The sequence below is a fragment of the Myotis daubentonii genome, chromosome 8 (genome assembly GCF_963259705.1).
Source record: "Myotis daubentonii chromosome 8, mMyoDau2.1, whole genome shotgun sequence".
NCBI lineage: Eukaryota > Metazoa > Chordata > Mammalia > Chiroptera > Vespertilionidae > Myotis > Myotis daubentonii.
The window spans coordinates 6,826,460-6,846,561 of NC_081847.1; the positions used below are offsets into that span (position 1 = coordinate 6,826,460).

General features: G+C 48.4%; 2 protein-coding genes across 11 annotated transcripts in view; both read left to right on the forward strand.

Annotated features, from left to right (window-relative positions):
• LOC132239201 (putative serine/threonine-protein phosphatase 4 regulatory subunit 1-like) overlaps positions 1-7,319 on the forward strand; it is an 83,141-nt gene extending 75,822 nt beyond the window's left edge. For 3 of the 10 annotated variants that reach the window (XM_059705197.1, XM_059705199.1, XM_059705198.1), the window contains 4 exons: positions 637-757; positions 1,541-1,675; positions 5,372-5,513; positions 6,209-7,319. In XM_059705197.1, coding sequence (XP_059561180.1) covers positions 637-757; positions 1,541-1,675; positions 5,372-5,513; positions 6,209-6,366 — 556 coding nt within the window. In that variant the 3' untranslated portion in view covers positions 6,367-7,319. The other 7 variants (XM_059705202.1, XM_059705201.1, XM_059705200.1 and 4 more) reach the window with 7 other exon arrangements.
• A 2,013-nt stretch (positions 7,320-9,332) lies between these two features.
• On the forward strand, positions 9,333-18,022 carry ANKRD60 (ankyrin repeat domain 60). The gene is made up of 5 exons (XM_059707489.1): positions 9,333-9,385; positions 10,324-10,535; positions 14,852-14,982; positions 15,602-15,767; positions 17,784-18,022. The coding sequence occupies exons 1-5, from the start codon at positions 9,333-9,335 to the stop codon at positions 18,020-18,022; spliced, it is 801 nt and encodes a 266-aa protein (XP_059563472.1).
• The last annotated feature ends 2,080 nt before the right edge of the window (positions 18,023-20,102 follow it).

Sequence of the window (20,102 nt, forward strand, 5' to 3'; positions counted from 1 at the left end):
CCCCATGTAGAAAACAGTGAGAGCTCTGCAGTAGATTTCCCCACCAGCCCGAGGATGAATTCCCCCCTTCGAGTAAATCGCTGTTATTTCTCTCCAAGCGGACCGGCTGCGTTTGAAAAGCTCTGCAGAGCCGGAGCCGGCCAGCAAAAACAGAAATTTAATGTGCAGCTCCAGGATCACTGTGGAGGCAGTGAAATCTCATCAGAGTGTTCCTTCGTCTGTTGATCTTTGGGAATTTCAGTGTTCTGGCTATTTTTAGGTTATCTGATTTTTAAAGTTTTATGTGCTTTCCAACTGATAACCTAAAATTGAAATAGTAAATCCCTATTCATAAATTTCTCAACCCCTGTTTTACCAAGTGTAATTTATGTCCTTTTTATTTGATTTGTTTGTGTGTGTGAGATGAGGAATTCAGGTTTTTCCCCACTGTTTTTTTGCATGGCCATTTCACTTAGTGCTCTGCGTTCGGCATTTCCTTGACCGGAAGACTCCCTCGGTCTTCATTGCCCTTCCTCCCAGAATGGCTGTTTTTTGGTTTGTTTTTTTTTTAATCTATAAGATGAAGTAAGAGTAAAGAGAAAGAAATAAGATGGGGTTTTGCCTCCCAAAACAATTTCTTTTTCTTTTAAATTTCAGGCAGCTGATACTAATTTTGGAACTCTATAATCCCAATGAGGTTTATGATTATTTAATGCATATTGCCTTAAAGCTGTGTGCAGATAAAGTTTCCGAAGTGCGGTGGATCTCCTTCAGACTAGTAAGGAATCATGGCTTTTTCTGTTTATGATTTTTGGAAATACTAATATGTATGTTTCTTCCATTTTTAACTCCTTTATTTTTTTTCTGGGCTTAATTTGTCAGTTTACCTGTGAAACCAGCTTTTATATTTTAGAATTAGGAACTGTGTGATAGTTTTATCAGTTTGTGGGATAGCCATTTTGTTAAGCTGTAAGTTTCAGGGATGGAAATTGTGGGTAAGTCATTTTATAAATGAAACCCTTTAAATAGTGGCTTAGTGTTTCTTTTAAACCCGGGTTTGGTTTAATCTACAGCATGAATTTATAGAAAAGTAATTAGTAAACAAAGTAGATCCTATTTGATATGGGTTTACACCAGCTGGAGACTGGGGTAAAGGGGGAGAATCTCATTGGAAAATATTATTGATTTACTAATGGTATTAAAATTTCATAAAAATGACATGTTCTGAAAGGGAATGATTTAGCTATTATGCAAGGGTACATTTTCTCAAGTTTGGAATTTTAAGATTAATAATGTATTTTTTCAGTGCCAGTCCCTTGTTAAATTTTATTTTAATGAAGGGCTTTATGTGTGTTTGTGTCTGTGTATTTCTATATATTTAAACATCTTTTATCCTCTGTGTTCTAATGATTACTATAACAAAAATTACTTTCTCCCATGCTTATAAATTTATTTTAAAGATGGAAGGGTACATAAAAATGTCTAGTTTCCATATAAAGTAGTATTCATAATTCAAATAGATGGCAGTATTTTATATTTGCTCTTCTGATTTTTTTCACAGGTTGTGGCAATTCTGCAGAAATTCTATTCAAACAGTGAAAGTGCTTTGGGGGTAAATTTCATCAATGAACTCATCCTAAGGTTCCGGCACTGTTCGAAGTGGGTTGGAAGGCAAGCTTTCGCTTTCATTTGCCAGGTGAGCCTGGCCTGGGGGGAATTGCCCTGGGCACACAGTTGACATGTGTTGCTATCAGGTGCCCCAGATGAAGAATCCAGGCCTGAACTTGGGGATCAGTGGACCAAACCCCCTGATCTCACAGCAGATTGGAACCAGCCCAGTCAGGCACAGTGACTCAGGGTTTCCCAACCTGTACATGTACTTGTCTTGTAGATATTGATTGAGCACCTACTATTTGCCAGACATGCTCTTGATGCTGGAGACAAGCTCCTGTCCTTCCAGCACCTTCCATCGTGAGGTGAGGGCCAGACCCAGAGCTCTGCTCCTGCCATGTCCAGTCCAGGGCTGTGTGCATCTCTGCCCCTCACCGTGGCCAGCTGCCTTGGAAGGAAGGAGGGTAGTGAAGGACAGAGCAGCAGGTTAGGGCAGAGACTATTTAATATTGTTTGAGTGAAGTTCATGTCAGCCTGTCCAGCTCCTCAACTCACCCTCTCTGCTTCGCCTCTTGGACATGAGGGTGTGATTCACGTTTGGCTGGGGCAGGTGGCTGCCGTTTCTTGAACGCCTCTGTGTGCCAGGTGTCTAATCCTCAGGAATAAGATCTACTGTGTGTTGAGTTTGGTACATCCATTTAAGACCGATTTTTAGATGAAGCAGTTGAAGCCCAGAGAGTTAAGGTAACTCGCTCAAGATCACACAGGAAGTATTTTCAGCTAACGTGTTATTTTAAGAGTCTTAACCTTTCTTTATGCACATTTTCGAGCATGTACGAAGGTAGAGGGACTAGAGCAGTGATGGCGAACCTATGACACGCGTGTCAGAGGTGACACGCGAACTCATTTTTTGGGTTGATTTTTCTTTGTTAAATGGCATTTAAATATATAAAATAAATATCAAAAATATAAGTCTTTGTTTTACTATGGTTGCAAATATCAAAAAATTTCTATATGTGACACGGCACCAGAGTTAAGTTAGGGTTTTTCAAAATGCTGACACGCCGAGCTCAAAAGGTTCGCCATCACTGGCCTGTGTAGTGAATCTTGGGAACCCGCCACCCAGCTTTGTCAGCAATACAGGAAAACCATGATTGGACTCCACCTGACCTCAGGCCCCAAAGCCCCCTTCTTGCCCTCCTGACTTCTCCCACTGAAGGACTCACCAGGGCCCCTGTTGGGCTGGAGGAGCGTCATAGGGGTACTTTGGCCATCACTTTGAGAAATGCCAAATTCATAGGCTTGTAAAGAAGTTGGAGCTCCAAATCATTTTTGGAGAAAGGGTGAATGAGGTATTTTTGCTTTTATCTTTAAACTAGTGACCCAGTGCATGGATTTGTGCACATTGAAAGGGAATTAAATAGAAGGTGGCCGGCGGGGTGGGACTGGGTGAGACAGGCTGGACACGCCCTGGAGCCAACCTCCCGTGGCCCCTCCCCGGTGTCTGCGGAGTCAGTGGGGTCTCTCCGGCCAGTGGGGTCCCTCAGCATGGCCTGGCCTGTGGGGATCAGGCTGAAACCAGCTCTCCAACATCCCCCGAGGGGTCCTAATGTGTGAGAGGGCACTCTGCAAAGTTGCTGTTGTACAGGGTGTGGAACACAAACACAAGTGCGCAGTAAACCAGATTCGGGGCCGATGGTGCCCCAGCAACAACATGACCCACGGCCGAAGGTGGAGTCACGCAGCCCTGCGAGGAATTGGGCTCCCTCCTCTCTGGTTTTGGGGTGCATCACCCAAGAACCGCTGCTGCCAAGTCACTGCAGCTTGGCAGCTCCTGCATTGAGTGTCTGCCCCCTGGTGGTCAGTGCACGTCATAGCAACCAGTCGGACAGGCAGAGAGACACTTAGCATATTAACCTTTTATATACATAGACTAGGGGCCCGGTGCACGAAATTCGTGCACTGGGTGTGTGTGTGGGGGCGGGGGGGGGAGTGTCCCTCAGCCCAGCCTGCCCCCTCTCACATACTGGGAGCCCTCAGGCGTTGACCCCCATCACCCTCCAATCGCAGGATCGGCCCCTTGCCCAGGCCTGATGCCTCTGGCCTAGGCGTCCGGCCCGGGCAGCGGGGACCCGCAGCTGCAGCGGCCCCGCGATCGTGGGCTTCGCTTTAGGCCCAGGCAAGGGACCCCTAGCTCCTGGGACTGCCAGCTTCGACCGTGCCCAGCTCCCATCGCTGGCTCCACCCCTACTTCCTGCTATCACTGGCCAGGGCGGCAAAGGCGCCTGATTGTCCAGTCATGGCTGGGGGGCAGGGCAAAGGCGGCCCCAGGGCCGCCTTTGCCCTGCCCCCCAGCTCTTAGCTCCCCCCTGGGTTTCCGATCACTGTCAGTGGCAGGGGGCTTCTTCCTGCTTTCCCTTTCGCCTCCCTGCATTGTGCCTACATATGCAAATTAACCGCCATCTTGTTGGCAGTTAACTGTCAATCTTAGTTGGCAGTTAACTGCCAATCTTAGTTGGCAGTTAATTTGCATATAGCCCTGATTAGCCAATGAAAAGGGTAGCTCGTACGCCAATTACCATTTTTCTCTTTTATTAGTGTTGATTCTTCATCTCAGATTTAGAAACTACATGATGAAACAAAAGCAAAAGATGCCAAAACAATTTTGTTCAAGAACAAATTTTTTTTGCACTTTCATTAAATTCATCATTAAACATTTAGAAAACCCACAGTAATAGCAGCACAAGGAAAGGGCTCAGCCAAGACGCCTTGCTAAGGGTCATGTTGATTATTACTAAATTTCAGCCCCAGGGAGAGAGCACCATCTGGAGGTTGAGGGCCAACTTAGAGCCAAACCACCAGCTGGAAGCCTTGGGCCAAAGCAGCCTCTCTGCACCGCCTTTGCACCGGTGAAATGGGGGAGCAGCTTCCGTGCCTGCCTCCTGGTGTGGTCCCGAGGTTTTGATGAGCCGATGCTTCTGAGTCACCGTGCATGTGCCGGCACCTGGAGGACACTCAGTACGTGGTAGCTGCTGCAGTTCCCAGCAGTGGGAAGATCTGTAGGAGACAGATCTATAGATTCCGCACACCTGGTTTGGAACCTCCACCCTGCTGCTGCTTGCTGGTCACTACCACATTGGACCAGAACTTCCTCATCTATAAAACTAGGCCACCAGGGCTGGCTGTGAGAATTAAACGTGCGAACACTGATAAGACTTCTTAAGTGGAGAAGCAGTGAGCAGATGCTGGTGGTGGTACAGGAGCCTTGTTTACAGAGGCCAGGTACTGGATGGGGTTAGTGGTCTGGCTGTCACTGGACAGGCTTGGCCCCTGCCCTCAGAGCTTGGGCTCCAGTGAGTGATGGAGGTGAGGATTCTTCACCCTTACTGGTGGTCACTATGCTAGCCTCTGCAAGAAGGGCCTGCCATCCCCACCACCTTGCCATTGTCCAGATGAGAAAACGGAGGCCCGGGAAGGTGAAGCAAGGCCCCAAAGGCAGTAAATGACCAAGTCAGGTTTTGAACCTGGACCTGTCTGACTCAAAGCCTTTGCTTTCTCCTCCAGATATTGTACCACTTGTACCTCCGTGCTTGGTGAGGAGTTACAAAATGTTAACTGTGTTTCTGACCAGATCAGTGGTTGAGAGTTTTAAGTTAAGACACACATGCCCCTCAGACCCACAGATTCTGAAACTGCTTCTTTGGGATTACAGAAGTGGGCTTTTTGAGGAGAACCGTGCTGATCACCATTGAAATGTCAGTTCTTTATCTTTTCATCACAGGCAGTGGTGAGTGAGGAGTGTATCCCTGTGGACCAGTTTGTTGAACACTTACTCCCCAACCTTCTAAGCCTTGCCTCAGACCCTGTGCCCAATGTCAGGGTGCTGCTCGCCAAAGCTCTGCGGCAGACACTCTTGGACAAGGGTACGTGCACCAGCTTTCTGAGCTTATACATCTTAAACTTGATCAGGTAGCAATGAGGTTTCCTCTCTAGGAAATCGTGGCAAGTCATGTGACAGCACACTTCCGATTTATGATATAAGTTAATACATTCACTTTCATGTATATTTTGTTATTCACAAAAGGACTGAGGAAATCAACGTGGTTCAGTTTTTACATTTAATCAACATGCTAAAATGCAAAATATTACATAATCTAGAAAGGAAGGAAACTGCAAATTTTGAGTTATGATATACAGATTATGAAAGGTAGCAAATTTAAGCCTGAACTACAATTAGGTTTTAATGGTCTGGTCTTGTAGTCAGTAAGAAAAAATATATTGCTCAACCTGGTCAGTTATTTTCACCTGAACAGGACTTAGTATAAGATAGGGGCCTTGGATAGTTCACTTCTACTGGAGGGAAGAAAAGATAATAGTGAAAGTTTTTTAATTATAATTTTCTAAATATGCCTACCAATTCTTAGGAGTATATCTTTAAAATTTAGTATATACTCTTTGATTAAAGCAATTTGATCACTTTAAAGGACTTATTTATATGATAATTCTTTGAAAAATGATGTATTGTCCTAAGATTTGGTTTAAGAACCTCCAAAGTAGAAGATGTTTTAGAACACAATTCATGGCACACGTGATTCAAACTCATGGTTTCTCTCTCTAGCGTACTTTAGAAATGCCGGCCACCCTCATCTTGAACTCGTTGAAGAGACCATCTTAGCTTTGCAGTCAGACCGGGACCAAGATGTCTCCTTTTTTGCCATGCTGGAGCCAAAGCGGGGGAATCTTGTGGACACTACCATGCTGGAGAAACAGAACTGAGCTCTGGGATCGCTCACAACGGCTCCTTCTGTACTTGGGGCACATCTCTTATGTAATCAGACCTGCTGAGGGAGGGAAACTTCTGAAACTCTGACACCACACAGTCAAATGACCCCTTTCCCACATGCAGTCACGGGACTGCACCTGGGACCGGTCTGTGCCATGCTTCTGCGCCCCACCTACCTGATCCAGGGTCTGAAAGGTCCTAGAACCAGGTGGTTAACTGGGTGTGGGGGCCTCCACAGCCTCAGGTTACTTGTAAGCAGTTGTTTTCTCTATGATAGACTATATATTATTTAAAGCCTCCCCAAATAAAGTAGTTTATTAGAAGTTTTTCAGTCTTTAAAGACTTGCACATTTGGCTGCCTTATGCTTTCCTATAAAATGTAGTTTATGGTATTATATTTTATTTTTAACTGAAATACTGTACATATGTAAATAACTCTTGACAGGAAGAAAAGATATTAATGTAACATTAGCCTCCTATCATTGAACAAAACAAATACATCATTTAAATTTATGCTCTACTTTGAGTTGTGGCAAATATAGCCCAATTTGTTTACTTTTGAAAAATGTGATAGTTAAAGAAATCTACTAAAGAATGATTTGTGGCAATCTTTTGTATGTTTGTTATAAACTCTGTTTGGAACTTTTTTTCATCCCCTCCCCTTCTTGCAGGACTGTAGCCATAAAGCAATGTGTTGGTCTTTGATAGAGGCATGTTGCAGAAGGAATTCATTTTTAGGTGGATATAGTATTATATGCTTAAGAACTCAGGAAGGAAATTGGTCATTGAGATGCATGGACATTGCCTTTATACTTAATGCTTTAGAATCTTAACAAAAAAAAAAAATAGGAAACCAGTTCTGATCAGTCCATATACTTGCCCACAAATGCCAGTGGTTTGGGGTGTTAAATGATGATACTCTAATACTTTCAACAATAAAGATAAATTTAAAAAAATAAAAAATTATGATACTCTTCAAATTGATCTAAGTATACAGAACTTAGATTTCATGCTTTTGCAATTTGAACCAAGAAAGATGCTCTAGAATTTAAATAGGTTTTCTTACTAGTAATTCAAGGTTCTATAAACATTAAATTAAATAATGTGTGCTCATGTTACTGTGTTTCCATGTGTATCTTCTCAAAGGTGGGCATAAGGGAAGGAAGGGGCTGCCAGAGAGGTCCAAGGGCAGCTGCCAAGGGCACGTCAGCTGTGCCCATGCTTCCCTTGGAGCTGTCTTTTCTTTGTTTTAAATAAAATATCTGGAACCACATATTGAATTTCCAGGTGTTCAGGATCCTCTCCCCTTCCCCAGTTCCATGGAGCTGCTGCTTTGAACAGAAGGGGAGGCATTTCTGGCACCAAAGAAAACAGGATGCACTTGTGGGAGTCTCAAAGTGTAACCGGGGTTGCGTTTTGGCAACTTCAGCAAAAAGTGGGTTAATAAATCGGAGGCTACATATTAAGAAAAACAAATAACTTCATTTTGTGTTCAATTCTTGCCTACAGTAAGTAGATGGAGGTAGTGTTTTGCTTCAGTAACAAGCGATTTTTTTTTATTGCCTAGAAATTGAGATTGCTATGTTGTTCAAATTTGTTGATATAGAAGCCAGAGTAGAATTATTCAAGTGGAATCTTGTATTCTGTGAAGAGCTTAATTTTCCATTAAGGAAAAAAGATTAGCTTCTGTTTGTGTTGTGATGTGTGGAATTCGCACGCTGAATCAAATGTGCTGGTAGACATTCTAGAGACTCTGTAAATAATTCAGCCTTTAATGTGTCAGTTTATATGTTAACAGTTTTCTATGATGTGACTGTCTTTCCAAGGCAAAGATTTTTTTGTGTGTGACTAATTTCTCTGCAAAAAGTATGCTTAAAGCTTATATTTTATTCTTTTTAATTTCATTTTTATAACCATTGAGCTTTCACTATGATTGTTCTGGTTCCTGTGCCTTCTGTTTTTCCCCACCAGTTTTTTTTTTTTTTAATCCTCACCTGAGGATATTTTTTCCATTGATTTTTAGAGAGAGTGGAAGGGAGGGGGAAAGACAGAGAAAAACATCAATGTGAGAGAAACACATAGATTGGTTGCCTCCTATATGAGCCCAGTCCACAGCCTGGGCCAGGGAGGAGCCTGCAACCAGTATGTCCCCTTGACAGGCATCAAACCCGGGACCAGCTGACACTCTACCACTGAGCAAACTGGCTAGGGCCCCCATCACTCTAGCTCAGGGGTGGGCAACCTTTTTGTGAGTGTGTGCCAAAACCAGCAAAATCTCTGATTCAAAATTCTGCGTGCCAACCCTAATTTTTTGAGAACATGTTACGCCTACTTGATATCTCCTAAGGTGTACGTATGTGAAGAACCTTGAAGAAATAATAAAATTCATTTGAGCGACAAAAACACAGTATATGATGATAAAAATACATTTATTTTTTAATGTATACATGTACACTGATAGTCCGACAGAAAACTTTATGACTCCGTTTGATATTATCAGTGGGACTTTTGCTGCTGCATCACTGATGACAGAGATTTTACATCAGGTTTATATTTCGTGACCTTCAGAGATAGGCACTAGCTACTACTTTCATCTGTCAGGCTACTCGTATTATGGGACTTAAAATTCATCACTGAGAACAAAGATTCACAAGCGTATGTGGATGAAACCAAAACACTGGTCGGATCTAGGAAGGCAGGGAGAGTTTAAGGCAGAGGCATAGAAATTGCTCTTCCCCTCTCTCGTCAAGCCATGTCTGTGGTCTTTATGATAACTCGTTATGTAAAATTATTTATCTAAGATGCACCTACACTGAATTTATCTGAAAAATAAAGTCGATATTAAGAAAAAATTGTAAATGGAAGATTATAAGAGAGGGTTTTGCGTGCCAGCAAAAGTTACTGGAGTGCCATGTTTGGTACGCGTGCCAGGGGTTGCCCACCTCTGCTCTAGCTCTTCATGTATGAACTGTTCATGGGCCCAGGGGTGGAGTGCTTGGGATTTGACCACAAGTGAGCTTCCTATTTACTTGAATGCTGGGCCTCTTCTCTGGTGAATTAATGGAAAAGCACAAGATGGTTTCATAAGATCGAGCTCCCTTGAAAGCTATTCTAACAATAGAGCCTTTGCCACGTGGACAGTGCCCCTTCATGAGTGTTTTTATCAGCACCTTTCTCCAATAATTCCAGAGCATTTCAGAATTGGTGGGTTTTGATGCAGCTTTGCGAACTCATGAAGGTCTGTCTGTCTCCCACTTCCGGAGTGGCCCCGTGCTCCCCTACTCTCGCCCCCTAAATCTGCTGAAAGGGGTCATATTTCTGCAATGTTTTTGTTTTTTTATTTATGCTAGAAATACGGTTTTTAAGCAGGACTAAAGACTGCCTGAAGCTTGATTAAGAGCCTTGTTCAGCATAATTCCTCCAGGTAGTTGGTCCCCAATTAGCAAAGATTGTATTTTACAGAGATAAAGAGGCCACAGTTCCTAGCAGCGGTCAGAAGCTGCCTCGTTTTCCAGGTTAAAGGAACTGACACTAAGAGCAGCTTGCAAGCTTGGCGATGGAGTGGGGACTTGGTGGGAGCTGGGGGCGGGGGCGTGGCGATGCCTCTGTTGCTGTCAGTAAAGCTTCCCTTTGTCGTAGGGCGCGCCTGTGCCCTCCGCTGACTTATGATCGTCACGGCCACGTGAGCTGCGCCGCTGTTTACTGCAGGGCCTCAGGCCCACAGAGGGGGCGGCGATGACGCGCGGCCTCTGAGCTAAGCGGTGACGCACGACGGGGACCGGGCGGGCGGCCGAGGGGGCGGCGGGCGTTGGGGGAGAGCGGACGGCGAAGCCGCAGGGGGGCGCCCTTCGCCCGGACTCTGCCGCGGGCCAGCGGGGCGGGCGGGGGCCGGGCTCCGTGGGCCCGCGGCATCTCCCCTCGAAACCCCTCGTCCGGGGCCGCACCCACAGCCTGAGCCACAGCGGGGACCCGCAGGCCGTGAACATGGCGCTGGACTTGGCCCCAGACGCCTTTGTCATGCGGGTGCTGCTGGAGGAGACCGGGGAGATGTTCACAGTGGCAGACTGCCATGGCGACATGACGGTGCAGGAGCTCAAGGAGCAGCTGGACCTGGCAGCCGGCATCCCCTTGAACCTCCAGCTGCTCCAGTACCTGGACCAAGGTGGCCCCTTCTCAACCCCTCCCCTGGCCTTGCATACTCCCTGGCCCCGGACGCCCAGTCCCCTCTGAACCTGCTGACCCCAAAGGGAAGCAGCCCAGGGAGGACCCCAGGTGTCATAACACACCCAGCCCCCTGGAACCCGCAGGTGGAAGAGCAGTCCCTGGCCACACAGGTTCTCCCAGTCCCAGAGAGTCACATCAGACCTCAAATCTCAAGACAAAGCTTGTCCGCAGGGCGACCCCACTCCACCAACAGCCCTACCTCTTAGGGTTCCAATCCCAAAGCAAATCCTGCCCATGCCAGGAACCCAACCCCAAACCGTCTGCCACAGCAGGACCCCCAGCAGCTCAGACCCTCAAGCTCCCCAAGTCTTCATCAGGGACCCAAATCCCAAAGCCAACAGTGTCCACACAAGACTGCAAGCCCTAAAAGATCCTTCCGCAGTGGAACCCCATAACCCAGGGCAGACCTGCTCGCAGCAGGACCCCAAACTCAAAGCAAACTCCAAGTCCCTGTGCTGGACACATGGACATAAGAATCCCCAATCCTCCAGCCAGCCATGTCCACACAAGGACACCAAAGGCCAAAACAAACCTGCCCCCAAACCCAGAACAAACCTGTCCGAGACAGCCCCAAACCTCCGGGCTCACCACAGATGCCTCAGAACCCCACATCCTTTGGAAACTGTTCATGCAAGGACGCTAAAGAGCGAAACAGCCCCCGTTCACCTCAGCACCCCAAATCCAGAACAGACCTGCCCAAGCCTGAACCCCAAATTTTCAGGGTAAACATGACTGCCTTAGAACCTTGAATCCTCTGGCCACTGAGTCCACACAAGGACACTAAAGCTCAGAACAAGCCCTGCCCACGTTGGGACCCAAAACCAAGAAACTTGGCCAAGACTGAACCCCAGACCCCAGGCTATTCAAGTGGCCATCAGCACCCCGAATCCTCCAGCGACCGTGTTCACTGGTGAGCGCTGAAGCCTGAGACAAACTCTGCCCCCTTGAGGACCCATATCTGTGGGCAAACCATGCCCACGTTTGAACCTCAAATAAAGTCCCTAAGCTGCCCCTGCCTGCAACAGACTCTACCCAGATCACGACCCTAAGTCAGAGCAGACATGCCCAATTCTGAGCCCCCAATCTCTAATCAACCATTTGTGCATCAGAACCCCAATCCATCAGCCATTACTGTGTTCGTAAGGATGCCAGACCCTAAAACAAACTTCCCACATCTGAACCCCAAATTCAAAGCCAACTCTGCCCACAGCTGAAGCAAATCCCAAGTTCACCATGGCTGAGTACACCAGAATCCAACCCCAAGCAAGTGTCCTCATAGGGCTCCAAAGCATGAGACAAACTCTGACCATAATAGCACCCCAAAATCAAGTCAAATCTACCCATACCTGCACCCCAACTCTCCATGGGAACCATGTCTACATCAGCACTCCAAGATTTAAGCCAACCATACCCATGTAAGGAAGCTGAGGTTCAAATAAACCTCGCCTTCTGTATATGAGGACCCCAAATCTTAAAGCCAACTCTGCTTGTACTAGTATTTGAAACCCAAATCCCTTAGCCAACCTAATCTACATCAGAACCCCAAATTCTAGACCAAATCCTGTCTGTGTCAGACCCCCAAATTTCAGGGAAGACCTGTTCAATTCATCACCCCCAGTTGCCACACTACCCAGGGCTACATCAGAACCCCCAAATCTTGGGACAAGTCCTACAGGTGCAAGGACTGCACATCCCAGAGCAGATCCTTCCTAAAATAGAAAGTAAACCTTGCCTTCTTCAGAACCCCAGATCTCGAAGCAAACCCTGTCCACCTTTGAACCCTGAGCACTGGCACTAACCCAGTTCGTATCCGAACCCCAATCTCAAGCTGTGTCCTTGTCCCCATCAGGAGCTCAGAGCTAGCCCAACAGGAATCAACCAGCACCCGAAGCTCCCTGTCCAGACACATCCATGTGAGAGGCACCCAGTGGAGGGGAAATGCCTGTGCCCAGTCTCTCCCTCTCCACCAGCCTCCTTCTGTCAGCCTGAGGACCTGGCTGGCCTATCCCCATCCCTACGATATCTAGGATAAGAGGATCAAAGCCCCCGGCCTCCGTCATCTCCCCACCAGTGGAAATCAACACAAAAACTCTTGAAGAAAGGGAAGATCTGAAAAGCTCTGTGGCTGCAGCACAGAGGGTGTGAGTGGGATACTGCAGACACACTGCAGTGACACTGCAGAGGCCAGGACGATGGAGACAGATCAGAAGCAGCCCGGTGCAGCTCCGTGCTCCCGCAAGCTGCCCCAGGGCAGCTCTCATCTTCATCTGCGCTCTGAACCCTCTCAGCCAGAGACTTCTCGGAGCCATGTCCCTCCCTAGACAGAACGACTCGGAAAGGCGCTGTGGGCGCCGAGGTGCCTTCCTGTGTATCAATTGTACTAGAAGAGTATCGGGCAGATGCTTTGGGGCATTTCTGAGGCTTTATTCAGAGGGATAGAGCTCAGACCCCGTCTGTATTTAACATGTTAAAAATGAGGTGAACTCTTGAAGGACTTCGAGTTCCAAAACAAGTAATCCGAAAATTACGTCTCCTGAACTACCAATGTCTGGCCCCCTTCTGTGAATTCATTTCTGCTGCTGAGCTATGCTGAGCAGTAAGTTCAAGACAGCGAAGTCACAGGATTGTGACTTAACGCCGATGTCATAAGCCTGTCCCTCAACCAGCACTTAGCGAGTGTTAGCAGCTTGACCTCTCCCTCGGTTGTGGTCCTTCCTGTGGACGGCCAACAGGAAAGAGAGAAGGTGGGACCGCGCTGATGGATGAAATGTGGGCCCCTGCCTCTATGTAACCAGCCGATACCTCTGTGCCCACCTCCAAGGTTGCCAGGGGGTCAAATGAGCTAATGTATGTGAAAACCTTGAGAGACACAAATCTGAAAGGGGTGAGCAAATCCGCAGACCAGGGTCGCCCTGACGGGTCTGTCGTCAGCTCTAATAATTTATTTAAGCGGGTGATAATTAGTGTTTGTGTAAGCTGGAGTCGCTGCCTGCCTGCGAGGAAGAATGTGCTCTGATTTCTTCCCGAGGAGCTGCTCAGCATGTGTGACTCGCACACTTGTCGTTTGCAGGGAAACACAGCTTTACTCAATTTCTTCAAGGTTGATGGGAAGACAGGTTGTCTTGCTTAGTCTAATTACTGATTATCCTCTGTGTTGGAACCACAAACAAGACCCTAATTAACAGATTTGCCAGCCACCACTTCCTGTTTACATCCACCATCCGGAGTCGCTGGGAACCAGAGATGCCGGCAGAGCCCAGAGGGACGGTGGCTGGAAGGGGGGCAGGTCTGGTTGGAGTCCTGGCTTTGCCATGCACTGGGGGCCTGAGTTTGCTTATCAGCAAAGGAAGGTGACAGGCCTCACTTGCCAGGAGGATTACGTAATGTGGGTACTTCTGCCCTGGCCGGGTGGCTCAATTGGTTGGAGAGTTGTCCCATACACCAAAAGGTTTCAAGTTCGATTCCTGGTCTAGGCACATACTTAGGTTGTAGGTTCGATCACCCGGTCTGGGTGCGTACGTAAGGCAATCGATTGATGTTTCTCTCTCCCATCAGTGTCCTCCCCGCCCCCTTCTCTCTAAAATCAATAAAAACATATCCATGGGTGAGAACTAAAAATAATAATAATAATAATGTAGGTACTTCTTACAGGTGTGTAGTAATGACTCGATCATGAAACCCAAAAAAAACAAACACTGGTGAATTCCACCAGGAGTAAATGATAATCCAATCCAAGTAGAGCTGAGACTAACGTGTGGCATTGCTTATGGAGAAAGCAAAGATCCAACAAATGTTTGCCATTGCTACTTCTTACCCAACGATGACAACAGCCTCCAGAGTGTGTTAGTTTGACGTCTGTAACTGGTATGACTACACTGTGCTGTGCTATATATAAAGGATAACCTAGTTACTTCAAGTTTTCACTCTGTTTGTAGAGTTTGCGACTCGTGTTTTTCGCAACAGGATGAGTTATAATTGCAGAATTTTATAAATCGTTGCCTTGTGGTTTTTTAAAAATATTGTTTGTTTTTTTTTTGTTTGGCTTCTCTTTGAGCTGAGCCACATTCATTTCCTGAAAGCATTAGCGGCCACAAACAGATTTGTGCGGAGCCATCCCATGAGATTAGTGCTCAAGGTTCTGAAGTTATCTTAGTGATACCCAAGGTCAGATCACCTCTTAACTAAACTAACGTAATAGTTTATCTTGAATACCCTTTTTTTTTTTAAAAAAAAAGAAAAACTGATTCTTCACAGGAATTTTGATGGATGACACTACCCTGAGGTTTCACGATGTTGTCCCCGGCGGAATTATTTCATTACATGTCTGGCGTTATGATGGATGGATGGACCTGGTTCAGGCGGCTGTGGAAGGGGATATCAGTAAGGTGTTTTCATGATTCTTTAAATGGATATTACACTTCATGAAGCAGTTGTAAATAGTGTGTGTGTGTGGGGGGGGGGTGGCTAAGGGGGAGTCACCCAGTCTTTAATGTGAGTATTTGAGTAGAAGTTTCAGAGCAGGGAGAAAAGATAACAAGGACTTACGTCCTAATGATCGAATCCTGGATCAAGTGTTCCCACTCACTCATTGGGTTTGTGATTTCACTGTGTTCACTCACTTTGACGTATAACCCACTCGTGCCCCCAAAGAATCTGGAGAATGTGTTCTCTATTCACGTGTGTACTTTGTAAAGTTGGAAACCTAATCAACCGCCCGTGCAGCACCCCGGGTGCCCTGGAGGTTCTCGGCCTGGCACACGGGCAGGTGCCCTGTCCTGGCGGGTCTGCCTTTCTCTGGTACACAGCAGGCACCTACTGTTTGCCAAGCCATGGGGGGGGGGGGGGGTGGTGGTGGAAACCAGCTTGTCCGCCCAACGGTGAAGATGAATCACTCAGACACAAGGGGGCAAGTGTGTGTTCTTTCTAGAAAATAAGCTCGATGAGCAGGGATGAGCTGTGCTGGGCGGCCACCCACGCTCACGCCACTCCGTGCGTCTTGCCCAGCTCTCTTGCCTTGGAGTGAGTGAGGACTCTCCGTACCGAACCCCGACTTTGCACTACCTGGGAGAGAAGCAGCGGAAGAAGTGGGTAGCTCAGAGGGCCTTCGTGGCCTTGTACATTGCCTCGCACAGAGGCCACGTGGAAGCGGTGCAGTATCTTCTAGAAAAAGGTAATTGTGAGACACAGCGGAGTATGTTCAAGAGCTGGAATCCTTTGTGAGGAGGGAGGACAGAGTGGTTTGTCTTCCTGGTTCCTTCAGCAATGGTTCCCTGGGCTCAGGTCTTGTCAACCATCCATCACGGTCCCTGTCCGAGGTGTCTTAGGACATGTTAACCAGAGGCGGGTCCCCTCTCGCGGCCAGGTCTCCAGGGAATCCTTTCTGCTGTGGGAAAGCGGCTGAAGGGGCTTCCTGGCTCCATGTCCAACCAGACACCCTGGGGCGTCCCCAATGCCGGTGTGATTCGCACCCCAGCTGAGGTTGGGTTTCTGCCATGGACTAGGGGCCCCAAGCTGGCACCGTTCTCTTGGTGGTTGGCAGTCCCTTTCCTCCAAGCCTTGAGCTAATCACCCCAAACCCTCTTTCCCTCTTTCCTGCTCTCTCTCCCCACCCCCAGCCTTAGCCTGCATTGTCTCTGAATTAAGGACTTCTTAGGAGATTCTGCAAGAGTGGGCTTCCTCTCCCTGGATGTAGGACATTTTTGAGGAAAGAGGCCCACAGATTGAGGTGTCGCCCATTCAAGAATAATGCACAGTAGCTGCAGCCAGGCCACGCCAGGCCACGCTTCCTCGGGAAAGGGAAGCGCAGGACAGGCAGGGTCGTTGGTCAATGGTTGGAAGCTCAGAAGGGGGCCTCATCCAAGGGTGTCCCCTGTCAACGCCCCCAGATTAGACCCTTTCTTTCCCACCTGTGGCCTTGACCCAGCCTCCCTCCACTCGGTCTGCTTTCTCCCACCTCCAGCAAGCAGGGCAGGCAAGCATCCCGGATGGAGAGAGCTTCCGGGCTGTGTCCCCCTCCCCTGCCTTCTGCACTCCGCCTGTTGTGAGATGAAATATGGGCTTTTCACAGCCCAGCAGTCCTTTAAGCTCATAAAACGTCATTCTCCCTCTGATGGAACTGTGATGTATTTGAAAGCGCCAGTTAAAAAATTACAGCCAGCTTCGCAACGTTCTCTGTCCTTAGCAGACGGCCGCTGGGGAGAGGCGATCTGGCCCAGGCTGGGCGCTAGGAGAATTTGTTTAATGAGCCCTTTACCTCACCGACCAGCCATGGCTCATAGAAATGGGCTCCCCACATGCCAGTTGCATGGAATTAAAGTGCCTGGTTTTCTGTGTCACGACATTTGTTACCCAGAGTTTGATTCCATTCAACAAGTCCACGTTGGACACCTGTCATTAGCCCATCCACCTGCAGGGGACAAGTGAGGGGTGTGGTCAAAGCCAAGTCTGTCTATGAGTCAAGCCCGACGTCCGTCTGTCATCGCCTGGCCCATTGGCTTCCCCTGGCATTGCTCTAGGTGCTGGGGAGGAAAACAAAACCACTGTGTCTTCTGCCCTCGTGGAGCTTATGAAGGGAAGTCAGCACATGAGTACAAGCAATGAATTCCATGGTTGGTGTGCACAGTGTGTCTTATACACAGGAGCTCGGGGGTGCTGGTGAGGGAGGGGTTTCCCGACGGAGTGAATGAGACCTAAGGAAGGGTACCGTGAGCCCAGGGGCGGGGAAAAAGGATGAGAGTGTTGTTGGCAAAGGGCACAGCACATGCAAAGGGCCAGGGGCAGGATGGGGGAGCAGGTGTATTTAAGGGGTGAAGATGCGAGGCTGGTATGATCGGAGCGTGCAGGGTGGGGAGGAAGGACATTGTGGGGGCGTTGCTGGAGTGATAAGGGGGAGGGGAGCGGAGGGGAGAGAGCAGTAAAGACCTAGAACATTACCCCAAGGGCAGTGGATGTCAGCAACGGGATTGGAGGAGGGTGATTGGCTTTTTGAAAGGTCATTGGCTGCGGCGGAGGAGCAGCCTGGAGGTGAGGCCATGCTGGGTGCTGGGGGCGCATTGCCCCCTCCCTGAGACCTGGTGCTGAGCATGGGAGCAGTTGTTAATTTCCCGAATATTCCTTTCATAGCCTCAGCCCCTCCATGCTTCTCTTCCTGGATGGGCCTCCCTCAGGCAGCTTTCTTATTTTCCAGGAGCCAGCTGTCTGAGCCGCTCCCCCCTGGGCAGGACACCCCTGCACGCGGCTGCATTCATGGGCCATTCGGAATGTATAGGCCTCCTGCTCCAACACGGGGCCCCCGTCTACGCCAAAGATGCCAAGGGGATGACCCCCAAGGACATCGCCCACCAGCTGAACCGCAGGCAGGATGAGCAGCAAATGTTCCTGTCCACCCAGCTGCCCAAGCCAGGGGCGAAGGGCCCGAAGACCTGAGCCAGGCTTGTCAGGGAGGCGAGTCTGGGTCTGGCCCCAAGGAGAAGAGCACGGCGGAGCTCCCACGGGATGTTTGCTGGGCAAAGCTGAGCCGGGCAACGTTTGACGAGCTCGGGTCCACGGCGACCCTTGGTGAGCAGGAAGGCAGGAAAACATGGCAATTAATCTGAGTCAGATAGTAAATGATCTGTCCTGGTTGCAGATGACCTGCGGGAGGAGCTGATAGAAATAGGTGAGCTGTGTTCATTTTGTAACCCATTACGGCCCTAATAGGCTCCATGCCAGCCTTTAATTTTCGGCTGTTTGTACGCGGTGCCTGATAACGCCACTCGGGGTGATGAGGGCCAATTACCTTGCCCCGCGTCCGGAGGCCCGTCTAATGCACCGGGGGCCGGAGTCCCAACAATCAGCAGAGCCGCTCTGCTGTTAGGCTACAGACGCGTGTTGGCAGATGCCGGGAGGCCGTGAGCAGTGAGCTTCAGTTTGTAAAGCTCACAGAACCGAAGGCTCCCACAGCTAGTAATGTTCCAGAAGTTGCCCTGAGCCATCCTTGAGGGGTCTGAGGCTTGAGTCGGGGTGGGGTGGGGTCGGGGGAGAGCTTGGTTCTCCAAACATGTTCTCCACAGGGCGCCTGATTTGTTGAAAGGCAGCACATTGGCATTGAATGTGGAGGTGGTGGTGTGAAAGACGGCGACGAGCTGGTAGAAGGAGCTGGCACCTTCTTTCCGTGTGTCCCATCCCCAATGGCCCCAGCACCACCTCCCACCAGCTTTCTCCTTTCTTGCTGGAACCCAACTAACTGCAGGACCTTATGGGGCAGCGTCTGTGCTTAATTCTAGGTTCTGTGCCTCACACAAGATACAGACCTGCTGTGTGGGTGAGGGAGCTGCGTGGGGGAGACTATAGGGAAAGGTGAGGCCTGAGGCAAACTGACACACACTCCCCTGTCTGAAGAGGGCGCCATGGCTCAGCTCCGGCAGAAATGTGGGTCAAAGGCAGCCAGATCTTCCCAAGCTGTCTAGAGCCGGAAATCGGACTTTTTGATATAACTTCTGGTTTTGAGTGTTGGCTTGAATTTTTTGAGGATTGGGATATGGTACAAGGGGAGAAGAAGAATTGAGGCACGCCCATAAGACTGCCCCCTGTTGTGAAACTAAGTCGTTTCACAGAGGAAAGTGGTAGAAACAACTGGAGACTCAATGGGACAGTCCTGGGCTCTGAAGCCACAGGGCGGATGGCCCTGGTCCTGCCGTGCATGTTTCTCTACGGCCCTAGGTTCTGCTGCAACTTCTGGAATCCCTCTCGGGCGCCTGAGTTGTGTTTTTAAAGTGATGGAGATGGCATGGAATCCTGGCGCCCTTCCTTCTGACTGAGGTCCCAACAACGGGATCCAGCTTTTAAATTAATTGGCCACATTTCCCGCTGTCATAGCGAGTAAGAGCTGTGTTGATGGGGCCCTACACTCCGCAGACGGGGCTGTACCCAGCTCAGCAATCTGTTTGACAAATAACAGTCAGGAAAAAAATGGAGTTTAGCGTCAACTATGTCAAAACTGAGATTTCGTTTTTGGCAGGCTTTCTCCAAAGTCATAGGCAGATATTAAATAACCCCATTGAGCAGGTCAATTCATTTAGCTAATGAGGTGTGTTGTGTGTTTGGCAGGGAGTGGGGGGGGGGGGACTTGAGCACCCTTTTAACTTAACAAGTGGCATTACTCAAAGTCACGTTTGCCTGGAGCTTTGCTCTATTGTCTTTGTTTTAGGAGAGCCAAGCGCCTGACAGTTGTCCCCAGAACTTTGGAGGCAAGCACGCTATCTTCCTACGGCCCCAATTCAATTAAACGCTCGGCCAGAAATTGGGCAAATTCTCAACTCTCTGTGGCGACCTTTTGCTCCGTCTGTGGCAGGGTCATTTGAACACGCCTGTAGGTCCTACGGACTCTTCATTTGAGCCAATCTCAACGTCCTCTCTCATATTCAAACAAGCCTCATCACAGATAAATAAAGTATGTCCATCCCATAGAAGAGCTGATTTGCCATTGACCACAGTCATGTCACATTTGTAGATATTTCATTAAACA